This window comes from Lissotriton helveticus, chromosome 4_1 (genome assembly GCF_964261635.1).
Source record: "Lissotriton helveticus chromosome 4_1, aLisHel1.1, whole genome shotgun sequence".
NCBI lineage: Eukaryota > Metazoa > Chordata > Amphibia > Caudata > Salamandridae > Lissotriton > Lissotriton helveticus.
The window spans coordinates 655423971-655446699 of NC_136063.1; the positions used below are offsets into that span (position 1 = coordinate 655423971).

At 42.3% G+C, this 22729-nt stretch overlaps 1 protein-coding gene across 1 annotated transcript in view; it reads right to left on the reverse strand.

Moving 5' to 3' along the window:
- Positions 1-1342: 1342 nt before the first annotated feature.
- Positions 1343-22729, reverse strand: part of LOC144827279 (lipoxygenase homology domain-containing protein 1-like) — a 453506-nt gene continuing 432119 nt past the window's right edge. Inside the window, exon 12 of the mRNA XM_078685654.1 lies at positions 1343-1789. Coding sequence (XP_078541780.1) covers positions 1735-1789 — 55 coding nt within the window. The 3' untranslated portion in view covers positions 1343-1734. The remainder of the gene's footprint in view (positions 1790-22729) is intronic.

Consider the following 22729-nt stretch of genomic DNA (forward strand, 5'->3'; position numbering starts at 1 on the left):
TAAATTACCGAATTCCTAATGTTGGGAGCACTTAAATGAGTGCTTATCCCATCTTAGGATTCGTTATTTACCACCAACTACAAGTTGGTGGTAAATAACGAGAAAAAAAACAAAAAGCAATTTAATGCAAATTGCTTCAGTGCCATGTTGCAGACATACATGCCCTTAGGGCATGTATGTCTGCAACATGTGCACCCATAAACAATTGAGGGGTGCAACAGAGTGTCAAAGTGACACCCTGCCACCCTTCAATGTTTCCCCCCCTTTACCAAATCGGTATTTACCGATTCGTTAATTGACATTCATTCCTATGTGCCTCCAGGCCCATAGGAATGAATTGCAATTACCGAATCGGTAAATACCGAATCTTAACGATTCGATAATTTTTTACCGATTTTTTAGCTACGTAGCATTTACCGATTCGTAAATACCGAATCGTTAAAATTCGGTATTTACGAATCGGTAAATACTATTTACCTACATGAGGCCCTTGGTGGCTCAATCTCTCAAAAGCTGAAAAATGCTGAAAAACACTCGTAGGAATGTCACAAAGTGGTTGAGCCACGTGGAGGCTTCAAAGATGCAAATCTGTGAGACTGTTAGGGAACGTTCTGGGAGGTTCAAATGTGACACCTGCTGATATGATCTGTCTAGAATTGGAATATTACCATATTAATAACAATAATCCGAAGACACTAACTTTTGCATTGTTGGACAACTGCTGGGGAGGTCAGATGAGGCAGCTTTGTTTTGTGAGATGTATGCAGTCATTAAGTGATCTTAAAAAACACAGCTGCTGCGATAGTACTGTATTGTTATTATTGGCCATTTCTGTTTCTGTTATCATCAGCTGCACAGAAGTCCTACTTTTCTGCTCATTTGAGGGGAGACTTCGCATGCTAGTATTGCGAAACTGACTTCAATATTGAATTTATAGATACTGGTGCAAAGTTGGTCGTTTAAAAGAAAAAAATAATTGCCTGCGTTTAGAAAATGAACCTAAAGTTCTAAACAAATGTAACGTCCACCTATATTTCCTCTTGAGGATTGGCCCAGCAGCAGAGGTTGGATTGTAAAAAGTTGCTTTGAACACCTGCCATTCCAAGGGTAATGAAAATCCGAGGTCAGCGAGTTTCAAAGGAATCTGATGAACCGTAGTGCAAACCACGCTACAAAAAAACGGATATTTGCCCTAATGTTTCATATATATATATATATAACATTAAACAAAGAAACCTCCTTTAAACGTGTGTAGGTATGTTGAATAAATTATATAGATGTTTTGAATTCAGTTTAACATAAAGTCTCAAAAATAAACTGATTTTGATGCAGAACTCTGAAAATAGATTTTATTATGTAATCGTCTTCGAGATAACAAGTACAACTTAGACAGGCACAAACACATGCAATCACGTTAATTATTCATCACCGGCTCTGCAATGGAGAAAAGTGACGAACCTTTGAGAATTTGGAATAATTCAGGTGTGAGGTGAACTGCAGTCTGTCAGAGCTGAACTGATCATTTTTGCCCACCTGGTGTCTCGTGGCTGTAATGCAGCCTCTGCATCGTTTAGAGCTCAGCGATTCACCTCAGACCATTGAAAGAGCTTTGATTTATGACTTGGCTCGCACGGCATACAGCCACTTTCCTCAGAATTGTATAAAGAACCCACAAGAAGAAGAGAGAATAGTATGCATGCTTGAAAAACTACATTTAGTTTGAATAGGGCAGTCCTAAGTGAAAAGCTGCACCACAGTTTGTCCATCTTCTTCATCCTCAGCGAGCCACCTGAAAAATAAATAACAGAAAACATGAATGTACTTTCTGTCTTAATTCTGATAACTTGCACAATTCTCTGGGCCAGTTTAACACTGCACCAACCTTAGGCCATGATAGATTGGTTCTAGACTCACGCGGATTAATACCTGCCACGAAGAGCAGGGCGGGCCAGAAGAGATGTCATCAAGGGTGACCTGGCCTTTATTACCTTGTGTCAAATCTTTTTATTGAAGATTGTCAAATTACAAAACGAGACATTTGAAATTTCATCAAACAGATTGATGCCATTGAAAATCCCTCAACATAATCCTGAAGCATGTAAAAAGTGCACTGAAAAAACAAAAATAATGCGGCGGAATGGATAGAGAGCGAGATTAATTCTGGAAGGAAAATACAATTAATCCTTCACAAGGACTGTAATTTATGGCCAATTACGTTTTCTAATTTCAAAGGAGGTGAGAGGCCTCTCTGCTGCGGTGGCATTTGGTGGGTATAATGCCCAATGGCAAAGCTGACAATATTGAAGGTGGGAGTTTTCTGCTGTGTTAAATTCTTTTTTGCATTGTTAAAAAGATTTTATATTTGGGCCCTGGTAAAGGTCGATTAGGGTCCTACAGTTGTTGTAGGTTCACTCAGCAAATGATTTAGGTTGCCACGCTGGGGAAAGTCCGGGATTCTCACTAGGGGTGTGTTGGGGAATTGAAATGTGGTGAAACCCCTCTGCATGCCCAACTGGTCCCAGATATTCAATACCGTTCTGGTGGGGGTCGCTATATATGCACTCTTTGTTCTACTCTGACAAGGAAGCCAGACCAGGTACTAGAGCGGTGTACACACTACAGCATGGTCCATATGCAGCAATGCCTTTTCACTATCCTGGATTGTCCACTCTGAGCAGGAGGAGTTTGTAAGAAATGTGTGGTTGTCCATCTCCAAAGATAAAGGTACAAGTTTATTTTTGAAGTGCCTTTATGTCAGAAATGGGGATCAGGATAGGGAGAGGCTGGAACAGATATAATAATCTGGGGAGAACATTCATTTTGACCACAATTATGCCCTCTAGCCAGGACAGGTTTAGAGGTCACCACCACCTAAGTTAATCTAGAATGCCTTTATGATGCCCAGGCCAGTTGACTCCAGTCAAGGTCTACACGTGTTTAGTGATGTTTAAGCCCAAATAGCGGATGGAATAATTGGCCCAGCAGAAGAGGACCAAGGACTGTAGCTGCTGAATCTAGGTTTTGTGACTAGCAATGCTGGATTTAGGGCTTGGGACTTGCCCTTATTAATTTTGAAGCCTGAAACCCATTCAATCATTTCCAAAATGGAGATCAGTTCTAGTAAGTTTTCAAAAGGGAAGGAGAAGATCGTCAGCAAACACGTTTACTTTATGGGTGCAGCATCTGAAAGGGATCCCTTCTATCTTAAGTGAGCTTTTGAATGTATGACAAGGGGCTCAACCATTAGGGTGAATATCAAAGGGGGAATTCACACACCTGACTAGTATCCCTCTCAAGTTTAGTGGGATCTGTGGATTGGCCATTCAGTCTAATGGATACAGTGGGAAACGTATACGCTGCCATGGTTTTGGTTATCATCTTGGGGCCAAATTGAATCTTGTGTAGAACCACTATAAGAAAGGCCCAGCTCAATCAAACACATTCTCCACATCGAAAGAGAGGAGCATGGAAGGAATGTGATGCCTACGAGCTTTTTCAACTAGGTCGGCAAGTTGTCTAATATTGTCAGCTCCCTGATAATTGTGAATGAAGCTTGGTCTGGGTTTAGCAGGCTCTGCAAAACAGGTTCGAGTCGCAACACCAGATTCTTAGTGCAGAGTTTAGCCCCAGAATTTAGAAGCACAATGAGGTAATAGAATGGGCAATTAGTGGGATCCTTACCCAGTTTATTTATTCATGAGATCTCAGCTTAGCACATTGATTTGTTTAAACTTGTGGATTGATCAAATGATTTGAATAAAGTGGTTAGGGGGTTTTTGGGGAGTCGTAAATATGCGCTGTAGAAATCCTCCGGGAGACCATCTGGCCCCAGAGCTTTACCTGCTGGCATAACTTTCAGAGCCATGTGAATTTCTTCAGAAGCTATTGGAGCTTGTAATAATTCTGTGAGGAGAGGGAAATGGAGAGGCCTACATCCACAGGACGTCATGTATGCATGAATGTCTTCAAGGCATTCATCTTCCTGCTTGCAAAGAAATTTGTAGAAATCATGGACCACCCGTTGTATCTGACTCCTTCATATGCCCAGTTTTGGCCCTGTGGAGGCAGATCTTACGTACCAACAATGTGCCCACCTTGTATCCCCTATCATAAAAGAGCTGTTTCCGTTAGAAATGAAAGCTCCGCTTGGTTGATCCTCTGAGAACTGAGCTGACGCCTAAGAATGGCCAACTTGCTTTGATTTTTTTTAAATCGAGTGTGTTTAGCTGATAGTTTTAGGGATGTAATTTGAGAGGTGAGATTTTTTTCGTCTGATCTAAGAATACAAACGGTGGGGAAAAATGGGCAACTGCCCGATGGAGCTCTGATTTCTATAGATTTATTCAAAGGGATCCATCGCAGATCAAAACTGAGTAGAGAATTAGTACTGATTGCATATCATTTCTCATCTGGAGACTTCCTCATCACTAATGGTAAAGGGGCTTATCCTCCTACCCTTCCTTTTGCCAACTATGAAAGGCGTCTTATATGGTCCACTGGGTAAAATAATTTAAACCAGTCAGGTCCCAACTGGCACAGAATAATCCCCAGCAAGCATCGATTTTGATGGCTGCAGGCTGCGATCCAGCAAACGCTCACACAAAATTTAGCTGAGCACAGTCAGAACTTTCGGGCAGTTGTATTTTTTCCCCACCAAGTTTTCATTCTTCGTTGAAACATTCTAATGTCATGAAAAAGGTGTGTGGTCGGCTGACCACGGCACACAAAAACAGTAGTTGGCACCAGCATTTCAGCCTTTCAGACACCTAATCAAAGTAAAACTGGGAAATAGGTTCTTTCTGGTTTTCATGACTGTATTTGTGGTACACAAAAGATAAATTGTACTAAATAATCTGAAAATATGTTTTAAGTAGATCTATAAATGTTCATTGGGGTTATAGATACAATAGTGAGTGTTAAGGGAATATCCAACTTTGACTATTGTTGTAAGGTGACATACAATCTTTTCTCCCTGTGTCTGGGTGGTCTTCAATGCAGATTACAAGAGCGCTTTAAATGTTCTTTTTATGAATGAGGATGATTTGTAAGTTATTAGTGGTATGTGTGAAGATTGAGAGTGGCATGTTTTATAGTTTGTGAGGGTAAGGTGGTTCCCTTTGTATGCATTCAAGCTTAAATCATTGTTCTCAAATTATTGTTTATGAACTTTAAATAAGGAAAAGAAATAGAGATATATCCAATAGAAAAACGTTTTTGGTGTTACTGGATTTGAATATAGAGCGCAGTTTTGGAGGTGGGTTGTTTTGTTTATGCTTAGTCCATTTGAAACTCCCAGACCTCCCACACACCATCCCAACATGCTGAATCAGGTATAGGAGCAAATAGGAGCAAAAACCATCATAACAGATTAAATCATCGGCCAACTGTACCAAATGATCAATCTACATCTACAACCGGAAAAGGGGGGAGTCTACTACTGGGCCCCCAACAGGAGGTGTGACCATCACAAGATGTAGACAATTAGTGGGGTAACCAAGAGAATCCTGTGTATTCAACGGTGAGAATGGGAGAGAGGCAAACCGAAGAACAGCAGTGAATGTAACCCTCCCAACCGCATCACCCTGTTCACCACCAGTAGCCAATGGAGGAAGCACAGTATCCTTCTCTGTTTGTTTAGGAAACCTACGGGTCTCCCCCTCCTGCGGGTGGATGCACCATGAGGAATTTGTGACTCAGTTTTCATGTTTTGTAGCTGTGGGATGATGTCAGCCTTGTCCTTCTCCAAGAATTGAGGGCTACTTCAAAATGACCCTGAACATAGGCCTACAGTACGCTATTCAGGGCAAAGCTTGTAGCTTTCATCTTGAGAGCTCTGCGCTTTGTCGCGAGTATAATCGTCCTGAGGCAATTCCAAAAATTACTTACCTTAGTGAGGGAACAGATTAGTGAGAGTTTGGCTTTCCACTTGAAAATCAACCTAAAGGGGTGGCCACACCGATATTTCAGTCTGTGTTCTAACAGATGGTAATGTGGTGGAAGTCTCTGCATTGGGTTTCCTGAGAGTTATGGTGAGAGATCCCGAGCAGGCTGGTCAGCCCCTAAAAATCAAGTCTACTTTGCTGCTGGAAATGCACATGATGAATTTCTTGTCCTCACAGAAATGAAAGCAGGGTTTTTCAGGACACCCTCAGCTCAATTTAAGTTAGTCATAGTTCTATGAGCACGTTCAAGATTGAGAAGTGGTGGCTCTGGTGAATGCCTGATAGAGAGAAGCAGGTCTCTGGTGAAGGTCAGAACATGTTCTCCTTCTACTCCATTGGGGATTCCTCTGATTTGAATGTTGTTGAGCCTACTGTTCTTCTAGGATTTGAAACCTACATCAGAATATTTCCTGGTCATACAAGCATGCATCTGCTGATCACTCCCATTCATCTATTAAATTGCCCAGCTCTTCATGAAAGTAGGCTTTGAATTCCGTTTTAATAGTGGCCATCTCAATGCTTATTTTAGCCAAACAAATCACCCATATATTCCTCTGTGATGGGGGTGGCAAATGGCCTTCCAGCCCTGAAGATGCGCCCCCCATTCCACAGCCCCCATGTCATTAGAGCTCTCACTGTGTGATTTGTCTCTGATCGTGATGAAGAGAAGGTAATAGGTAGTTGAGGTAACCTACTACATCCAGGGAGGATCAATATCTCACGTTAAATGGGCCCGGCGGGGCTGGGATGTGCCCCACAGTTTCAGGGAGGAAAACTAAACCAGGGTTGAGTTGCCAAGTCTTGGAGCAGATTCAGAAGTCTCCTGGGGCTAGACCCATGGCAGAGTGCAGGCCCAGAGTTATTGAACTAATGGAGAGAAGGAGTACACAGGTGCCAATAGACTTCCCTCCGACCCTTCAGAGACCTAAATACAACAGAAAGAGTTTAGGGTTCAGGATTGGTTGCTAGGGCTTAGAGCGGGTGTTTAGGGTTCATGGTTGGCGTTTAGGAATTAAGTTTATTGTTTAGGGTTCAGGGCCAGTGTATAGGGATAGTTTGTAGGCATTTGGGCTGATTTTTAAAGTTCAGGACATGTTTTGGGGTTCAGGATGGTTTTCTAGGGCGTAGGGTTCAAATTTGCTAGGGTTTCCAGGGGCAAAGGCTCAGGGCTCGTTTCAGGTTCGTTTATATTCGATTTAGTAAGGTTTCACTGTGGTTTGGTTCGAATTTGGCCTGGTGAGGTCGACAGCTTGAAGCTCTGGACCTTAGTGTTCACATCGAGTCAGCCTTCCTGTGGTTACGTGCCAATGTGGAGCCCCCGTACTGTTATGCCTCGCGGGAAGAAGTTGCTTGAAGCCACTTAGGCCAGACCTGACCTACAGCCACCGAACATTTGATATAGAGCTGATATAGAGACTCACCTCAGGCACTGCTGTGTGTGGGCTCCTGCTTGTAATGGCAATGATGAGGAAGGTCCTGAAAGCTTGCAAGGGCAATAATGAGTAAGTCTGCAAAGTTTACAATCTTTTCCCTCTGCACAAGCCAGATCGCAAATGAGAAGAAGTGCAGTCATTTACGACACAGAGAAGAAAGGGCTTATAACCCAAGGGCCGTTCCTTCACAAGACTGTAGACGCATGGGTGGTCACAAGGGCTGGTGTAATGGGAGAAGCCCTGGGATAGGTCGAGGGGGAGAAGGCCCTACTCCTTCATTGGTGCTCGCTGACCAGAGAGCTGCAGGGGTGCCCAATGCCGGGGCAGATCAAATGCAGCCTGGTGGAAGGTTTGCCTTGTCAGTGGCACAGGGTGCAGTCAAGGAAAGAGAGGGCCAAGGCTACCCTCAAGATGGTGGGCGTAACCCAGCTAGGTCTATGCGGCTGGCCTCAATCCTGGTCCGAAACAATGTATATGGAGCTCACTGTCTTCTAGCCTCAAGGGAATTGATCCAAAAAGGCTCTCGACATCTGCAGGGAAGCTAGGAAGCAAAGAGGCTCCGGATGGTGATTCAGTAATGAGCAGAAAGGCCGGTAAAAAACAGAGCAGGAGACATCAGTGATGTAGCGTAAATATTAAAAAACATTTGCCTCAAACAATTCTCGCTTTCAAAAGAGATTTACGATAATTATTTCTTTTGATGAAAACAAGTAAACTGAGTCGAAAAACGTGAGATTTCATACTGCATCGTAAAAGCATGCAAAAGTGTTTGAAACATGGAAATGTGAAAATGTAAACAGAGAGAAACAATGATATTTACTCATGCATGCAATCACGTGTTATGAGAAATGAAACTTAGTTAACATAGAAAATGTGGTGGCGATAACCTCTAAAATGTGTTAAAATGAAATAATGTCTGCATAATAAAGCACCTGAAATTATTAAAATGCTGAATTCAGAAATAATCGATAGTATATTGACCTTTAGCTTGCTCTAATGTTATGTGATAAAAACGTGTACTCCTGAATGACAAGTAAATAATTATTTGAAAATGATAAATATGCAAATTATTTTTTTAATAGTGCCTAACATTGACATATAACCTTTAAAGAAGAATACTGATTGAAATAATTAAGGAGGTCGAAAAAACAATTATTGTGTTTTTTATATTAATCATAACTGGTAATGATTCAGCAAAATTTCGTGTAGGTCTCAGATGCTTTTCTCTTTCCTGCTCAAAAGGTAGAATGTAGCTGAAGTAGTCACTTCAGACGCTGTGAGAACTTTTTGTGAAGTGTCTTTTCTGTATTTCACAACAATGGACTCACTTTTGTTTTAGCAACACACTTGACTGAAATGTATCAATACTATTGCAAACCCAGAGACATTGCCTGGGTTGGACAGACTGTGAGTAAAATGCAGTTTCCTTACTTTCGAGGAAAGATAGAAATACAATATAATTGGAACTTAATGAATTTGCAAACGGATTACTTAATGCTACGGGATTTCTTAGTGAGGTATTGATCACATCAAAAGCAGTCCACTGTAAACAACCAATGGAAACCATATGGGCCGACAGAAAAGAAACTTTGTGGGTGAAACCATTAACTTTTAGAACTATAATTGCCCCTTGGAGGAGGAGCCGGAGCTGGCTGTCATTTTCCATTTTCCCTGTCTGGCATGCTGACGGACTGACCTTTGATTTCCCTTAATGCCAAACATTCAAATTCAACATTCCTGAGTGTATCAAAACCTGCACTTTGCCGGCTGGTAAAGTTAAGCAAAAAATAACCTTTCTGCTGAAGGGTTAACAGAATTCTTTCTGCGGCACGCAGTGCTTCAGTTTCTGACAATGTCAGATCTATTGCAAGATGGTCAATAACTCAATCATATTTGGTTTGTATGATCTAAATGCTGACTCTTGATTTTCCCATGATTCTCTCTCTCTCTTTTCTAGGCAACCAGCAAATGTACTTATTGAATCTGCATTGTATTGTGTGGCTATTTGTTGTAATTAACAGCTATTAAAACTGATTATGAAATGTGATTCCATGTTCTGACCATTCAAATTGAGGCTTTAGACAAATATTTTCCATGAGTAATCATTATCATATGTGCATCATTTTTTGTGTTATTGTTTCGTGTCTTAAGGTATGTGTATTTAATGGTAACTGTGTATTGGTGATGAATTAGGCATGTATTTGGCATTTCTTTATTCCAGGTCCTCATAAGGTAAATGCCTCATGTTCTCTAATTATCCAAGTCCCTGTTAGCTCCACAAAAAGAACCACTGGTGGAGGATGGTTTGGTAATTAGGATGGTAAATACTTTAAAAAGTGTGAAAAGTAATATGTTTATGGGCCCGTTGGTGATGCTGATTTGAAATGTTTTAGTGAGATTACATTTTCTTAAGCCTTTTCGCTGCATCAGTTTTCTGGTAGCTTGTCAGATGATTAGTTTGACTAATTTAATTAGGATATGAGGAGACGTGTATAAAAGGTTTTTTAAGTAGCTTTGAAGAAATAGTAGGGTTCTGGCTGATGGTAAAATTTGGACTTGACAAAGACTGAAATGGATTTGTGATCACAGAAGTATTATCTCATATTGTGAAAATTATATGTCTATGTTGTGTTGAGTTTAGGTCCGTCGCGGCCTAAGTGAGTACTGGTCCATCGAGGCCTAAGATCCCTGATATGCACCTACGGATGGGTCTTAGTGTAAAATTCACTAAGTGGGCTTGTCTGCTGTTATGTGAGTACTGTGCATGAGACGTTGTTGTCAGTACTGAGAAAGGGAGCTTTGAAGTGTGATACGTTGGAATTGTTGAGGTTTCTTCAGGAAGCGCACCAGGAGAGATCTTGAGGATTTTTACTTAAAGAGAGTGAAATTGTGCTGATTGAGGTTTCACTGGAAGCTAATGCAAATTTTCTAAATAAGTGGGTATCTATAATTCTTTTAGTTGAGCAGACAAAGTTGTTTTATGTCGTATTTGTTTTTTCGTGAGTTTTGTTTTAAAAAGACGAAAGAGAAAAGACGATGAACAGTTTGTGAAGGGAGGGTCAGTCACAGTGAGGAGTTAGACTGATATCATACAAGTGCTGCGCTGGTATTGGTGGTTGATGTGAAGCTGCGCTGGTATTGGTGGTTCAGAACGAAAAGTGATGGTAAGGAGAAACAATAATACGGAAGAGAGCCAGCAGAATTAAAAACAGATTGAATTAGGCTGCCAAAACCCTAGCAAGAGATAAGGAGGTCGCCTGTACGATCAAGGGGATAAAGCAGGCAAATTGATTGCCTGGTTGGAAAAGAAGGAAAGGGCAAATAGGTTGGTCCCGGAGCTTAGGAGCGCTACAGGTGCTATGTTAACAGAACCCCATGACATAGTGCATGAGTTCGCCACCCACTTTGCACAAGTGAACCGAAGCAGCTCGGCTCTCCCGGAAGACCGGAAGAGGACTCCATGGTCCTCCTGGCAGACACCCAAATACCCACCCTTTCTGACTCTGAAGCAAAGGTGTTAGCGAGTCCTTTCACGCCCGATGAGATTGCTGCGGCAATCAGAGCATTAATACCAGGGAAAGCTACCAGGGAAAGCTTTGGGCCCTAATGGTCTGCCAATCGAACTTCATAAACTTAGACCTGACAAATTGGCCCCCTATTTAAAAAGCATGTTTGAAGACAGCAGGGACATGGGCAAACTCCCACGAGGTCAAAGTATCGCCACGTTGGTGGCTATTCCCAAAGCAGGGAAACCTAAACAGGACTGTACCTCGTATAGGCCCATCTCCTTACTTAATGCTGAGCCAAAAATCCTTGTGAAGCTGTTGGCGCTTCGGCTACGGCGAGTGATTACAACACTAGTTCACCCAGACCAATCGGGCTTCATGCCGCACAGAAATACAGCGCTTAATCCTAGAAGACTTTACGGGGTGCTGGGGAGACACGCCTTCATTAAGGATGACACTATTGTGGTATTGCTGGACACAACAATGGCTTTCGACACTCTAGAGTGGACATACCTAGTGGAAGTTCTGCGAAATCTGGGATTTGGGCCCAACGTCATAGGATGGGTGCGACTCCTCTATAAAGAACCACTGGCACAAGTGGTAGTCAATAACAAAATATCAACCGTCTCTACCCTTGAAAGAGGGACACGACAGGGGTGCCCCCTCTCGCCATTCCTTTTTGCACTTTCCCTTGAACCGCTGGTGGCCTGGAAACGGAGAGACGCAACCATTAGGGGACTTAGGTGGGCAGCTGATTGGGAGGATCGCATCTCCCTATAAGCAGACGACATCCTCCTGTATCTGGCTTCCCCTCAGAAATCATTGACAGTGGTCCTTGATATCTTTACAAGTTTCAGAAGAAACTCTGGCTATAGAGACAACTGGAGCAAATCACAGATCTATGTCCTGCACGGTAACGCCCCAGGGTCCCGAATGGCTGCCCAATTCAAACTGTAACTGACAGATTCACATATTTAGGTATCTTCATCTCCACAGATCCCAAGCTCCGTTATGACTGAAATCTCCCTCCACCTCTACAGCGGTTCAAGAGGGACACTGCTGTTTGGAAGACGCTTCCGATACCTTTGTTGGGTCGTGCGGCCCTCTTCGAATTGATGGCACTGCCTCGTTTCCTTTATGCCCTTCAGAGTTTCCCGGACCCAGTCCCACAAAAATATTTCAAAGACATTGAATCCACCCAGAGAGTTCTACTCTGGGATGGTAAACCGCGTATATCGCTCCAGAAATTGACGCTTGGCTGGTACGACGGAGGTATAGCACTCCCTGATATCATTATTAGGCAGTTCACCTCGCAGCCATAAACCAGTGTGTTTACCGTTGGGATGACGACCCAGGATACAAGATGGACAGATGGATACTCCCGGGTGGTAGCTACACAAGGGCACTATACTCTAGCCCAAACAAATTGGCACTATACTCTAGACCAAACAAATTCCCTCTTACAGGTCCCACACAGCTCTCAGTGCAAATCTGGCACACAGCAAACCGCACTTTAGGGTCGGAAAACCGACTCACACTTGCCACCCCACTATGGGACTCTGAAGCCCTGGGCACGCTGGGGCGCACTAAAGGGTTCGATAAATGGGACCTAATTGGACTCTATCGAATCGGGGTCCTTTGGGGACGCAACGGGATGATCACCTTTGTCGCACTGCAACAGACACATGAGTTAGCTGCCTCAGAGTATTTCTGCTACGTACTGGTCAGACACTCCCTCCAGACTAACATCCCAGCCGGCTTCGACCTACCTGAGTCCCCCCACTCGAGGACAGGCTGCTGGATGATCACCTATCCGAGAAAGCTATCTCACTCACATACAAGAAACTAGTACGCAATACCCCAGACCCTCTACCGGCACTAAAGGAGAAGTGGGGGCCAGATGGCCTGGAACTAGATGATGAAGAATGGCAGGAGGAGCTCTCCTCACCGAAGAAGGTGGCCATATCAGCAAAACTTAGGTTGGTTCAAATAAAAATCCTACATCGTATATATCTCTCTGGTCCCAGACTGGTTCTCATGGGTGGGAGCAAAGAGGGGAAGTGTAGAAGAAACTGTGGTCAGGAGGGATCCCTCCTCTACATTATTTGGGAGTGTCCTTTGATCCATGCGTACTGGAAGGAGATACATACATGTATGAGTGATGTTTGGGGGGTTGAACTATGGCTTGAAGCCAAAAGGTGTCTTCTAAAAGAATGGGAGCCAACGGATCGCAACACCACAGGCAAACTCTGGTCAACGCTCGGCGAGATGGTGGCTAAGCGGAATATCGCTCGCCTATGGGGAGCAGCAACACCACCGACGCTTGCCTCATGGAAAACCGATATGGACTGGTGTATGATAAGAGAAAAAACTGTGTATGTGTCATGTGGCTATCCTCAAAAATGGATAGCAATCTGGACAAAATGGAATAGCTATCGTGCAACATATGTGAACCCCCGTATGTGACGAACCATTGACTCCATGATGTGTATTTCTGCTACCTTAGCTACTCTTTCTCGCAGTCCTAATGATCGAAACAACCTTTTACTGGCGTTGATGTACTGCACATGTATTTCATGACCTGATTGTATGCATTGACTGCTCCACCAGTTTTGTTAAGAAAATTTTTTGTTGTTGTTAAAAACAGATTAAATTCAAATACAGAAACCATGAAATTCTTTAAGCTGTTAAAAGTTTTAATATGCAAGGATGAGCCAATACCAACTAGGGATGGTGTTCCTGTGACTCTGAAAGGTGCACTCATCTTTGCAGATGTTATTAGAGAGAGGATATCACACTTGTACCTGGATGGAGAATTGGGTAAAATATACTGAGAAGGATGGTCCCTTAGCATTTCCACCCTACAGGACATTTAATGTAAGAATTTTAGAAAATTTGAGGAGACAGATGAATGATATGAAACCTAGTCCTAGACCTATGCAATATGAAGCCCTTGAAGAATGGGAACACAAAGCCTATCGAAGAGAAAAAGAGAAATGTCAGGGGAAATATAGAAATACGTTAATCCAATATGCAGAGGCAACATGGGATTCACAGAAGAAAATATTGAGACAAGATGTTGCTTTGGGAGCACAAATGAATTATGAAATAGTATCTGAAAATAAGGAAGGGGAAAGTGTAAGGAGAAAAAGAAACATGCTGAAGAGTCAAAGGCTCAAGTACTCACATTGACAGATGAGTGTTTGGAGGATATAGATGGTGAATTATTGAACAAAATATTACTAAATAGACCTTCACCTTATCATGAAAAACAGAATAGTTTAGGGACAAATCCGTTTGTGGGTTTAAAACCAGAAGCCCCAACTACGAATTTAGACCAAGCCTACTAAAGTATTTTCTTGGATGGAGATCAGACTCCTGAGAGAGCAAGATTTTCAAATATGGTCATGACAAATAGCCCTGGTTCATTAGCAGTTCCCATAACTATAGGTCTGGCTGTTCTTCTATATCAAACAGGACGAGGAATTTCACAAACTCATGTAATAACTGTTCCAACTGGAACTATAGGAGAAACCCATTCCTTACATGAGACAAGCAAGATCATAGAGATCAGAGAACATTATCTACACCAGAAAGAATTGAAACCCATGAGAGTGGTGAGGATATGCGTAATAGAAGGAATTCCATCATGGAAGGGGGAATAGAGCCATTAATAAGGATTGCAGAAAAGACTCTTGAAACACCAAGTAGGGGTCAGCAAATAATTACTGGGAGGGTTTTGCAAATGGAAAATCAGAAAGAAAATTCACAAGTAGTGTGGACAAAGGGCAGGAGAAGCTTGGGGAGAATCACAGAGATCAGAAATGAGTACCTCAATAGGGCCATCTCTGGAAGAACATGGCGATTGGATTAGAGATATAGCTCCCACTGGTAGTGTACTAAGCAATACAAATTGAAATATGAATATAGATGTAAGCAAATAAAAAATGGAATTAGAATAAATGATTTGAGGAACAATTAATCCAGAGAGATTATTGAGATATCGTGATGAGGAATTCCGATTTATGTGTAAGGATATAACACGAAAAGCAAGCAATACCCATGAGAAATATGCTGAGGTAGCGCGGAAATATGGAGTGGATATAGAAAAATCTAAAGCCTTACAGAAAACTTATCAATTGGATTTCAGTGATAGAGATTCAGAGAGTTTGAATCCTTCTGGAAATAGATTGCAGATTAAAGAATTATTAACTACCTTTAAGCAATGGGGAGAAATAGAAAGATGGGAAGGCAGATGGGCTAAAAAGAAAGAAGATGCGAGAATGGTTCTGCCCTTATAAGCAATGATAAAAAAAGAAAAGGGTGAAGCAGACGTAATGGCATATCACATTAGAGAAGTACCAGGAGGAGGGTATGTTAATGTCCCCTCGAATAGACGGAACATATTGGGGTCGATTCCGATCCGGTAAAATCCCCGTCCGTACGAATCGTATCCGGAGCTGTTTCCGTACGACTCGTACGGACGCCGTACGACCGGACGATTCCGATCGGCCGACCCGGGCGCGATTCGTACGGTACACGTCGATTCATCCGGAAAAGCGCACGATCACCTACACACCGTACGGCGCGTAGCCCCCATGATCGCAGGGGTACGCGCCGTACCCCTGTGATCATGCGGGGTACGTGCCGTACACCCACCGTACATGGGGTACGGTGCGTACCTCATGTACGCTGGGAGTACGGCACGTACCCCGCATGATCGCAGTGGTACAGCGCGAACCCCTGCGATCATGGGGGGTACATGCCGTACCCGGGGGGGGGCGTTCCGTACCTGTTTCGGCGCGAACTCTGCGTTTACAACTGTTTTCGGCTCCCGTAGGAAAAGGGTCGTACGGCGCGTACCCGACACAAATCGTACTTGCTGGGCCGTAAATACCAGCCGCGAACCGTAGTGATGTCGCGTACAGCCGGTTCCGAGTGAAACCCGTACGGAGATCTGAGTCGTACGGAGTCCTGTACGACTCGTACGGAGTTTGGCACCTGGTACGGATCGTACTTCGTCGTACGTACGGGACGTCTACGGGTACGATTTGTATGGGGAAAAAACTCTCCGTACGACGATTCGGAGCGCATTTTACCGGATCGGAATCATCCCCATTGTCTTTTACCAATGATTTTCCGAAAGCTGAGAGAAAAGCCTGTTGAATGGTATAAACAGGTGGAAAGATTTGTGACGGTTTCAATGGTCTTGCTAAAAGATTTGGATTCTTTGTTTGATATTGCGGTTCCAACAGATTTATGAGTGGAATGTAAAACTGCTGTTGATTGGCCGGAGACAGACCTGCTAGAGATCCAAAAACAGGTGCACCATTAGCAGTAGTGATGAAAAAGTACCACCAGGTCATTACGTGTTTGAAAGGAAAGATTTCACCGAAAGACACCGATTGGGTAGAAATAGATAGGACTACTCAAGAATCGAAAGAGTCAGTTCATGCATACTACAATAGACTTTTACAAGGGTTTGAACAGTACAGTAGAATTGAAAATGTGTCAGAGAAAGATATGGGAAATTTTTTGTATCGTTTTGTGCATGTTTTGAGGCCTGAAATTAGTGCCATGATTCCGCAACATTTAATTTGTTGGCAGAGTAAGTCCATAGATGAAAAATACTTTTTTATGCTAAGTACTGTGGAGATGATATTGATTTACGTCACAAAAAACTTAAAGGAGAAATTGATGTTGGCACAAATCAGAGTAGCTAAGAAAGGATATGTGGGTTTTGATTCTTTTTCAGGCATGATACAGGGAAAGGGTCAGACTACCAGTGGAATGAAAGGTGTGATGGTAAATCCCATGCAAAATTTGATGCCTCAAGGAAGGGGACTAGGAACAAATATAGAGACATTACAAAAAGTCGTGCCCGTGTCACCTCTCTCATGGGTTTCAATTCTTTCTGGTGAAGATAATGTTCCCTGATCTCTCACGATCTCGCTCATCTCATGTAAGGAATGGGTTTCTCTTATAGTTTCAGTTGGATCAGTTATTACATGTCACAGTTGCGGCAAGTTCTGGCATTGGAAGTGCGAGTGTAAGTCTAATTTGGCTAATCAGGGAAATGGAGAGACTATAGTGACAGGTGCAGATGGAATGCTGCAGTCACAAATGAATAATGGTATGATGAATCAACTGATGTTGAATGTAAGGAGTCAGAATCAAAACATGACTCAAGCTCCTATGCAACATTTGAATGGATGGGTACAGAAATACAGTGTGAATATGGGTTTCCATACAAATGATCAAGTAAATCCAAATGTACAAGTGGCATCACAATATTTGTTGCAGATGGATGACAGTGACTCAGATACATCCCAATGACGGCGCCGGAGAGGGGAGGAGGAATGCTTGCTTGGCGCATCCTTAGAGGTAGATCAGAATGGTCCGTTTGTGAGCGGCAAGGTAAAGGGAACACCTATTCATTACTTGTAGATACTGGTGCTACCAGGGCCACTGTGAGAACTGTGGAAGTTCCCAACCTACCCTTCTTGGGAGAAAGAATCCAAGTAATAGGAGTACCGAACCAATTGATTTCTACCAAAGTGACAGAACCCATACAAGTACAGATTGGAACTTTTGAGGATTTACATGAATTTGTGGTATGTGATCCTAGTTTGGTAACTTTGTTAGGGCAAGATTTGTTGTGCAAAATGAATTGTGTCATTTATTGTACCCCAGAAGGAATAGAATTTCATATCAAAGATAAAGATGTAGTGTTTATTTGTCTAGACAAAAGACAGGAGTAAAGGGTTTGTAACCGCTACTTACTGAACATGACTTTCCTCCTGTGTTAAGAGACACAGTCTGACCTGAAGTGTGAGATTTTAGAGGAAAGGATATTGGATTGATGAAATTTGTAGCTCCAATTCGAATCACATTAAAACTGAATGCAGAATACCCAAGAACTCCAGCATATCATTTAAGCCCCAAAACTGTTGCTGGAATGACACCATTGATTGAGACTCTGATGGAACAAGGAATTTTGTGAGAAACTTTGGGTAGTCAATGTGATTCACCGTGTATCATGGGCATACAAAAAAAACTCAAAGGGGAAATATAGTATTGTTCAGGATTTGTGGAAAATGAATCAGATTGTGATACCTTGTTGTCCAATAGTACCAAACCCTGCTGTGATTCTGTATCAGATTCCATTTAAAGCTGAATGGTTTTTGGTGATTGACTTATGTCAAGCTTTTTTCTCCATTCCCTTGCATCCGGATAGCGAATACTTATTTGCGTTACGGTTCGGAAACCAAGTTTCACATGGGTATACGGAAAGTCCCTGAATCTTTAATCAGATATTGAAGAGAAACTTGGAATCATTTGAAATGCCAAATCACTCTGTGCTGGTCCAGTACATTGATGATTTATTAGTTGCATCAGAAACTAAAAGAGGCTTTTGTTTGTGAAACTCTTCTCTTACTGAATCATTTGGCAGTGAGTGGACATAAGGTGTCACCAGCAAAACTTCAGTTTTGTAAAAGAAAAGGTCTTTATTTGTGACATAACTTTGAAAAAAGAGTCAGAAAGGTGTCTCAAGATCGAATCACTACTATTGTGCAGATGAATCCATCTAATACACAAAAGGAAGCTCGTATGGTTTTGGGAATGGTTGGTTATTGCAGGCAGTCGATACCAATTTTTTCTCTGATAGCCAAGCCACTCCAGAGATTGACACACAAAGATGTATCTGATCCTGTTCCATGGGATGAAAAATGCATGCGCTCTTTTCTGGAACTACTAGACAGTTTGTGTTGAGCTCTAGCATTGGGAATTCTCGACTATAACTAGAATTTGACTCTGTTTTGCAGTGAGCGAGAAGTTTGTGCACTATCGGTTCTAACTCAAATGCATGGACCACTCACAGACCTGTTTCATATTTTTCAGCTACATTAGATCCTGTTGCTGCAGCTTAACCTAGATGTTTGAAAATTGTCACTGCGACGTGTGAGTTTAGAGCAGTGTGAAAACATTGTGATGGGTCATCCTTTGAAAGTTTATATGCCACATTCTGTTGAGATTTTGTTAACTCAAACTCAAGCACCGCATCTCACGAGTAGTCGGTTAACAAAGTATGAACAGGTGATTCTGGGTGCAGAGAATGTGAGTGTGACAAGATGCATGAGTTTGAAACCAGCTTCCTTGATGCCAAGAAGTTGTGATGGACAAAGCTGATGACGATTGTCTTGATGTGACTGAATTGTCTCCCAAACCGCGTTCTGACATTCAAGATGCTCCTTTGCCTGAGATGGATCATGTTTTGTTTGTTGATGGATCATACGTGAGAGATTCAGGAGATACCTTGTGAGCTGTGTGTGCAATCTGCACTGTGTGGGTGTAGTTGAAGCATCGTGGTTGAAAAGAGTGTATTCAGCACAGGTGGCTGAATTGTTTGCACTTACCAGGGCTTGCAGTATTACAGAACAATAGAGAGTAACCATATTTATGGACAGTCAATATGGTTTTGGGGTGGCACATCATTTTGGGTAGTTGTGGTCTTAACGTGGGTTCATAACCTCTTCGGGTTCACCGATACAAAAGAGTTCGTGCAAAACCTACTGCTGGCTTTACAGCTGCCAGCTCAGATTGTGGTGGTGATGTGTTCCACCCACCAGACTGGCCATGATTATGTGACAGTTGGCAATCAGTATGCTTATGTGACTGTGCGTTATTGCGCCCTAAATTCTTACACATTCAATGGGGAATATTTGAAGGAACAATCTAATGATACAGAATGCAGATTCAGTCTAATGATACAGATTGCAGATTGATGTTTTCAGTTGTGGAACCTTGAGAAGAAATCAGAGAATTACGAGATTCAGGGCCAGATGTAGGTCGCCCAATACCGGTCGGTAACGGCCGAAATTACCGAATTTGGGCCTTACCGACCGGTATTGGGTTTTTTAGATGTAGGTGGCATTTTTGTAGGATTCGGTATTTTACCGAATCGGTAATTTAAGGATTCGGTAATATACTGAATTCTTAACATACCGATTCGGTAAATTACTGAATCCAGGATGTAGGGGGCACTCAAGTTAGTGCAATCCTCAGTTAAGGATTCGTTATTTACCACCAACTACAAGTTGGTGGTAAATAATGAAAACCTTTGAAAAAGGATTTTTTTGCTTTTCCAACAGTGCCATGTTGCAGACATATATGCCCTTAGGGCATGTATGTCTGCAACATGTGCACCCATACACAATTGAGGGGTGCAACTGGGTGTCAAAGTGACACCCTGCCACCCTTCAATGTTTTCCCCCTTTTACCGAATCGGTATTTACCGATTCGGTAATTGACATTCATTCCTATGGGCCTCCAGGCCCATAAGAATGAATGGCAATTACCGAATCGGTAAATACCGATTCAGTAAATACCGAATTTTACAGATTCGGTAAAATTTCCCCCAAAATTACCTACATACTATTTACCTATTCTTAAATACAGAATCGGTATGATTTGGTATTTAAGAATAGGTAAATAGTATTTACCTACATCTGGCCCTCAGTACCACAAGCAGAGAGAGAAGGGAGGATTAAATTGGGATGTAACTGTTGACAGGAAGAAGAGGTGTGTGTGTGTACACGGATGGGAGATCTGTGTTGCCAGATAGTCTATTGTCTCCGATGGCAAGGATTTACCATGGACCTGCACATGTGGGAAGAGATGCTATGTCATGTCTTTTTCGCCAGACCCGCTACAAGAAGCAATTTAGAGCCATTGCAGAGGGTCTGTGTTAAAGATGTGTGATATATCAACAACATGATGCAGGAAGAAAAACAGTGGTCAGTACGAGTCCCATTGGAAAATCGGGAGGTCCTTTTACCTGCATGCAGCTTCATTTCATTGAGATGCTCCCTTGCACAGGATTGAAATATGTCCTTGTGATTGTGTGTTTGTTTTCTCGCTGGGTGGAGGCTTACCCCACAAGACAAAATGATAGTCTAACAGTAGCTAAACTGCTTCTTAGAGAACCGATCCCTACATTTCGATTTCCAGTCTCGTTGGAATGAGGTGATACAAATGCTTTGTGCTGCATTGCAAATTGAGCAAAGGCTTCACTGTGCTCATCGGCCAGAGGCATCTGATGTTGTTGAGCAAGTAAATGGAATTATAAAGTCCCGACTGGCAAGTGTATGCGTCTACATCCCTGAAATGGCCTGATGCACTACCTCTGGTGTTGATGAGTTTGCGAAGCAACCCAGACAGATGAACTGGACTGTCCCCTTATGAGATAATAATGGGGAGGGCTATGAGGCAGCCTACAGTCCCAGGAAATCAGCTTGTGAATATTTCTGAAGACTTGGTACTTGATTGTTGTAAAGTTTTGGCGGATGAGGTGCGTTCTGTGTCTCACCAGGTTGGAGAAGTTGCAACTGCAGTTCAGCAGCTGCAGTGTCATGACTTGTGCACGGGTGACTGAGTACTAGTAAAGAAGCACTTGTGAAAATCCTGTCTGGAGCCTCGTTGGCGTGGGCCTCATCAAGTGATACTTGTGACCACAACTGCTGTGAAATGTGGTGGTCTACCATATTGGGTGAATGCAGCCCACACCCGATGAGTCCCATGTCCTCTTGAAAGTGCGGGATCTGTGGTGGATGAACCAGTGGTAATAGAGAGACGTCCAGTTCAGGCTGAGCACAGAGTAGAGAGGGCGTCAGCTACTGGGTCTTGAAACACTGATTCAAATGAGAGTCAAAGAGAAGTGATCCCAGTTGGTAACGAGGGTCAGAGAGAAGAGAATTCAACTAAGAGAAGTATTGACTCAAATGATGTGAACAGTGTACCAGAAAAACGAGTGCAAAGAGGAGACCCTTGGCCCAAAAAATCTGAAAGATTGAGACACATATTGACTACAGGAAAAATACGTTCCACTGTGATTGAAGTCTCCAGTCAGTCTGAGCAAAGTTACACGGACGGAGAAGAATCTACAGTACGCAGAACAAAGAGAGCATGAACACCAAGTCAAAGGTATGCAGCTCCAGAGTGTACCTATTTAGCTGCTGCAAATGATTGGGAGAAAGAATATTACGCGTTTTGCTTCAATGATTGCATCTCATACAAACCACCACAAAAGAACTATTGTGCAAAAGGGTGCTGGAGAAATAAAAGAAAGCGAAGGAATAGAGATAAAGTGATCAGACACTGCTATAAGTTACAGCACAAAGAGTTATGATATACAGCATTATATAAAAATAAAATGAGCACCTCTAGCTCCGAGATGGAATATCCAAATGAAGCTTCACTAAGGCGTAAGTGTATATCTGCTTGCTTTTTAATTGCTTTTGTTCTAATCGTTGTCTTGTTGTTAATAATACTAAATCTACCTCATCATGTTTATCCGGATAAACATACTAATTTACATGTGACTCTAAAAACCAAGATGTAAAAAGTAGAAGAAGGAGAGGTGATAAATAATGATGTAACAAGTACTGACTAACATCATGATTGTTCTATTCATGATTTCTCATTAAATGTGTTTACTAAATTATTGTATGAGTATGTTGAGACTATGGATGCAAGAGATTTTTATGTGGGCATGCAACTACCCACTTCTGTGGCTGAAGGGTTGACTTATCATCACCTAATCTTAACATATAGTATATCTTGCAGCGTACAAGTTTATTCTATTGTAAAGGGCATTTTCAATATTATTAGTCAAATTATGACTTGATTTTCTCCGAAGTTCAAGTCAAGAAAAATCTAAATATAGTACAGGATGCTGAATTAATGGGGGGATTTTTCCACTCTACATCACCTATAGATACTGTATATGTGCATTGACATAACCTGACTTGTGCTTTTCATAGTGTCGAAAAAGAATGTATGAATTCGG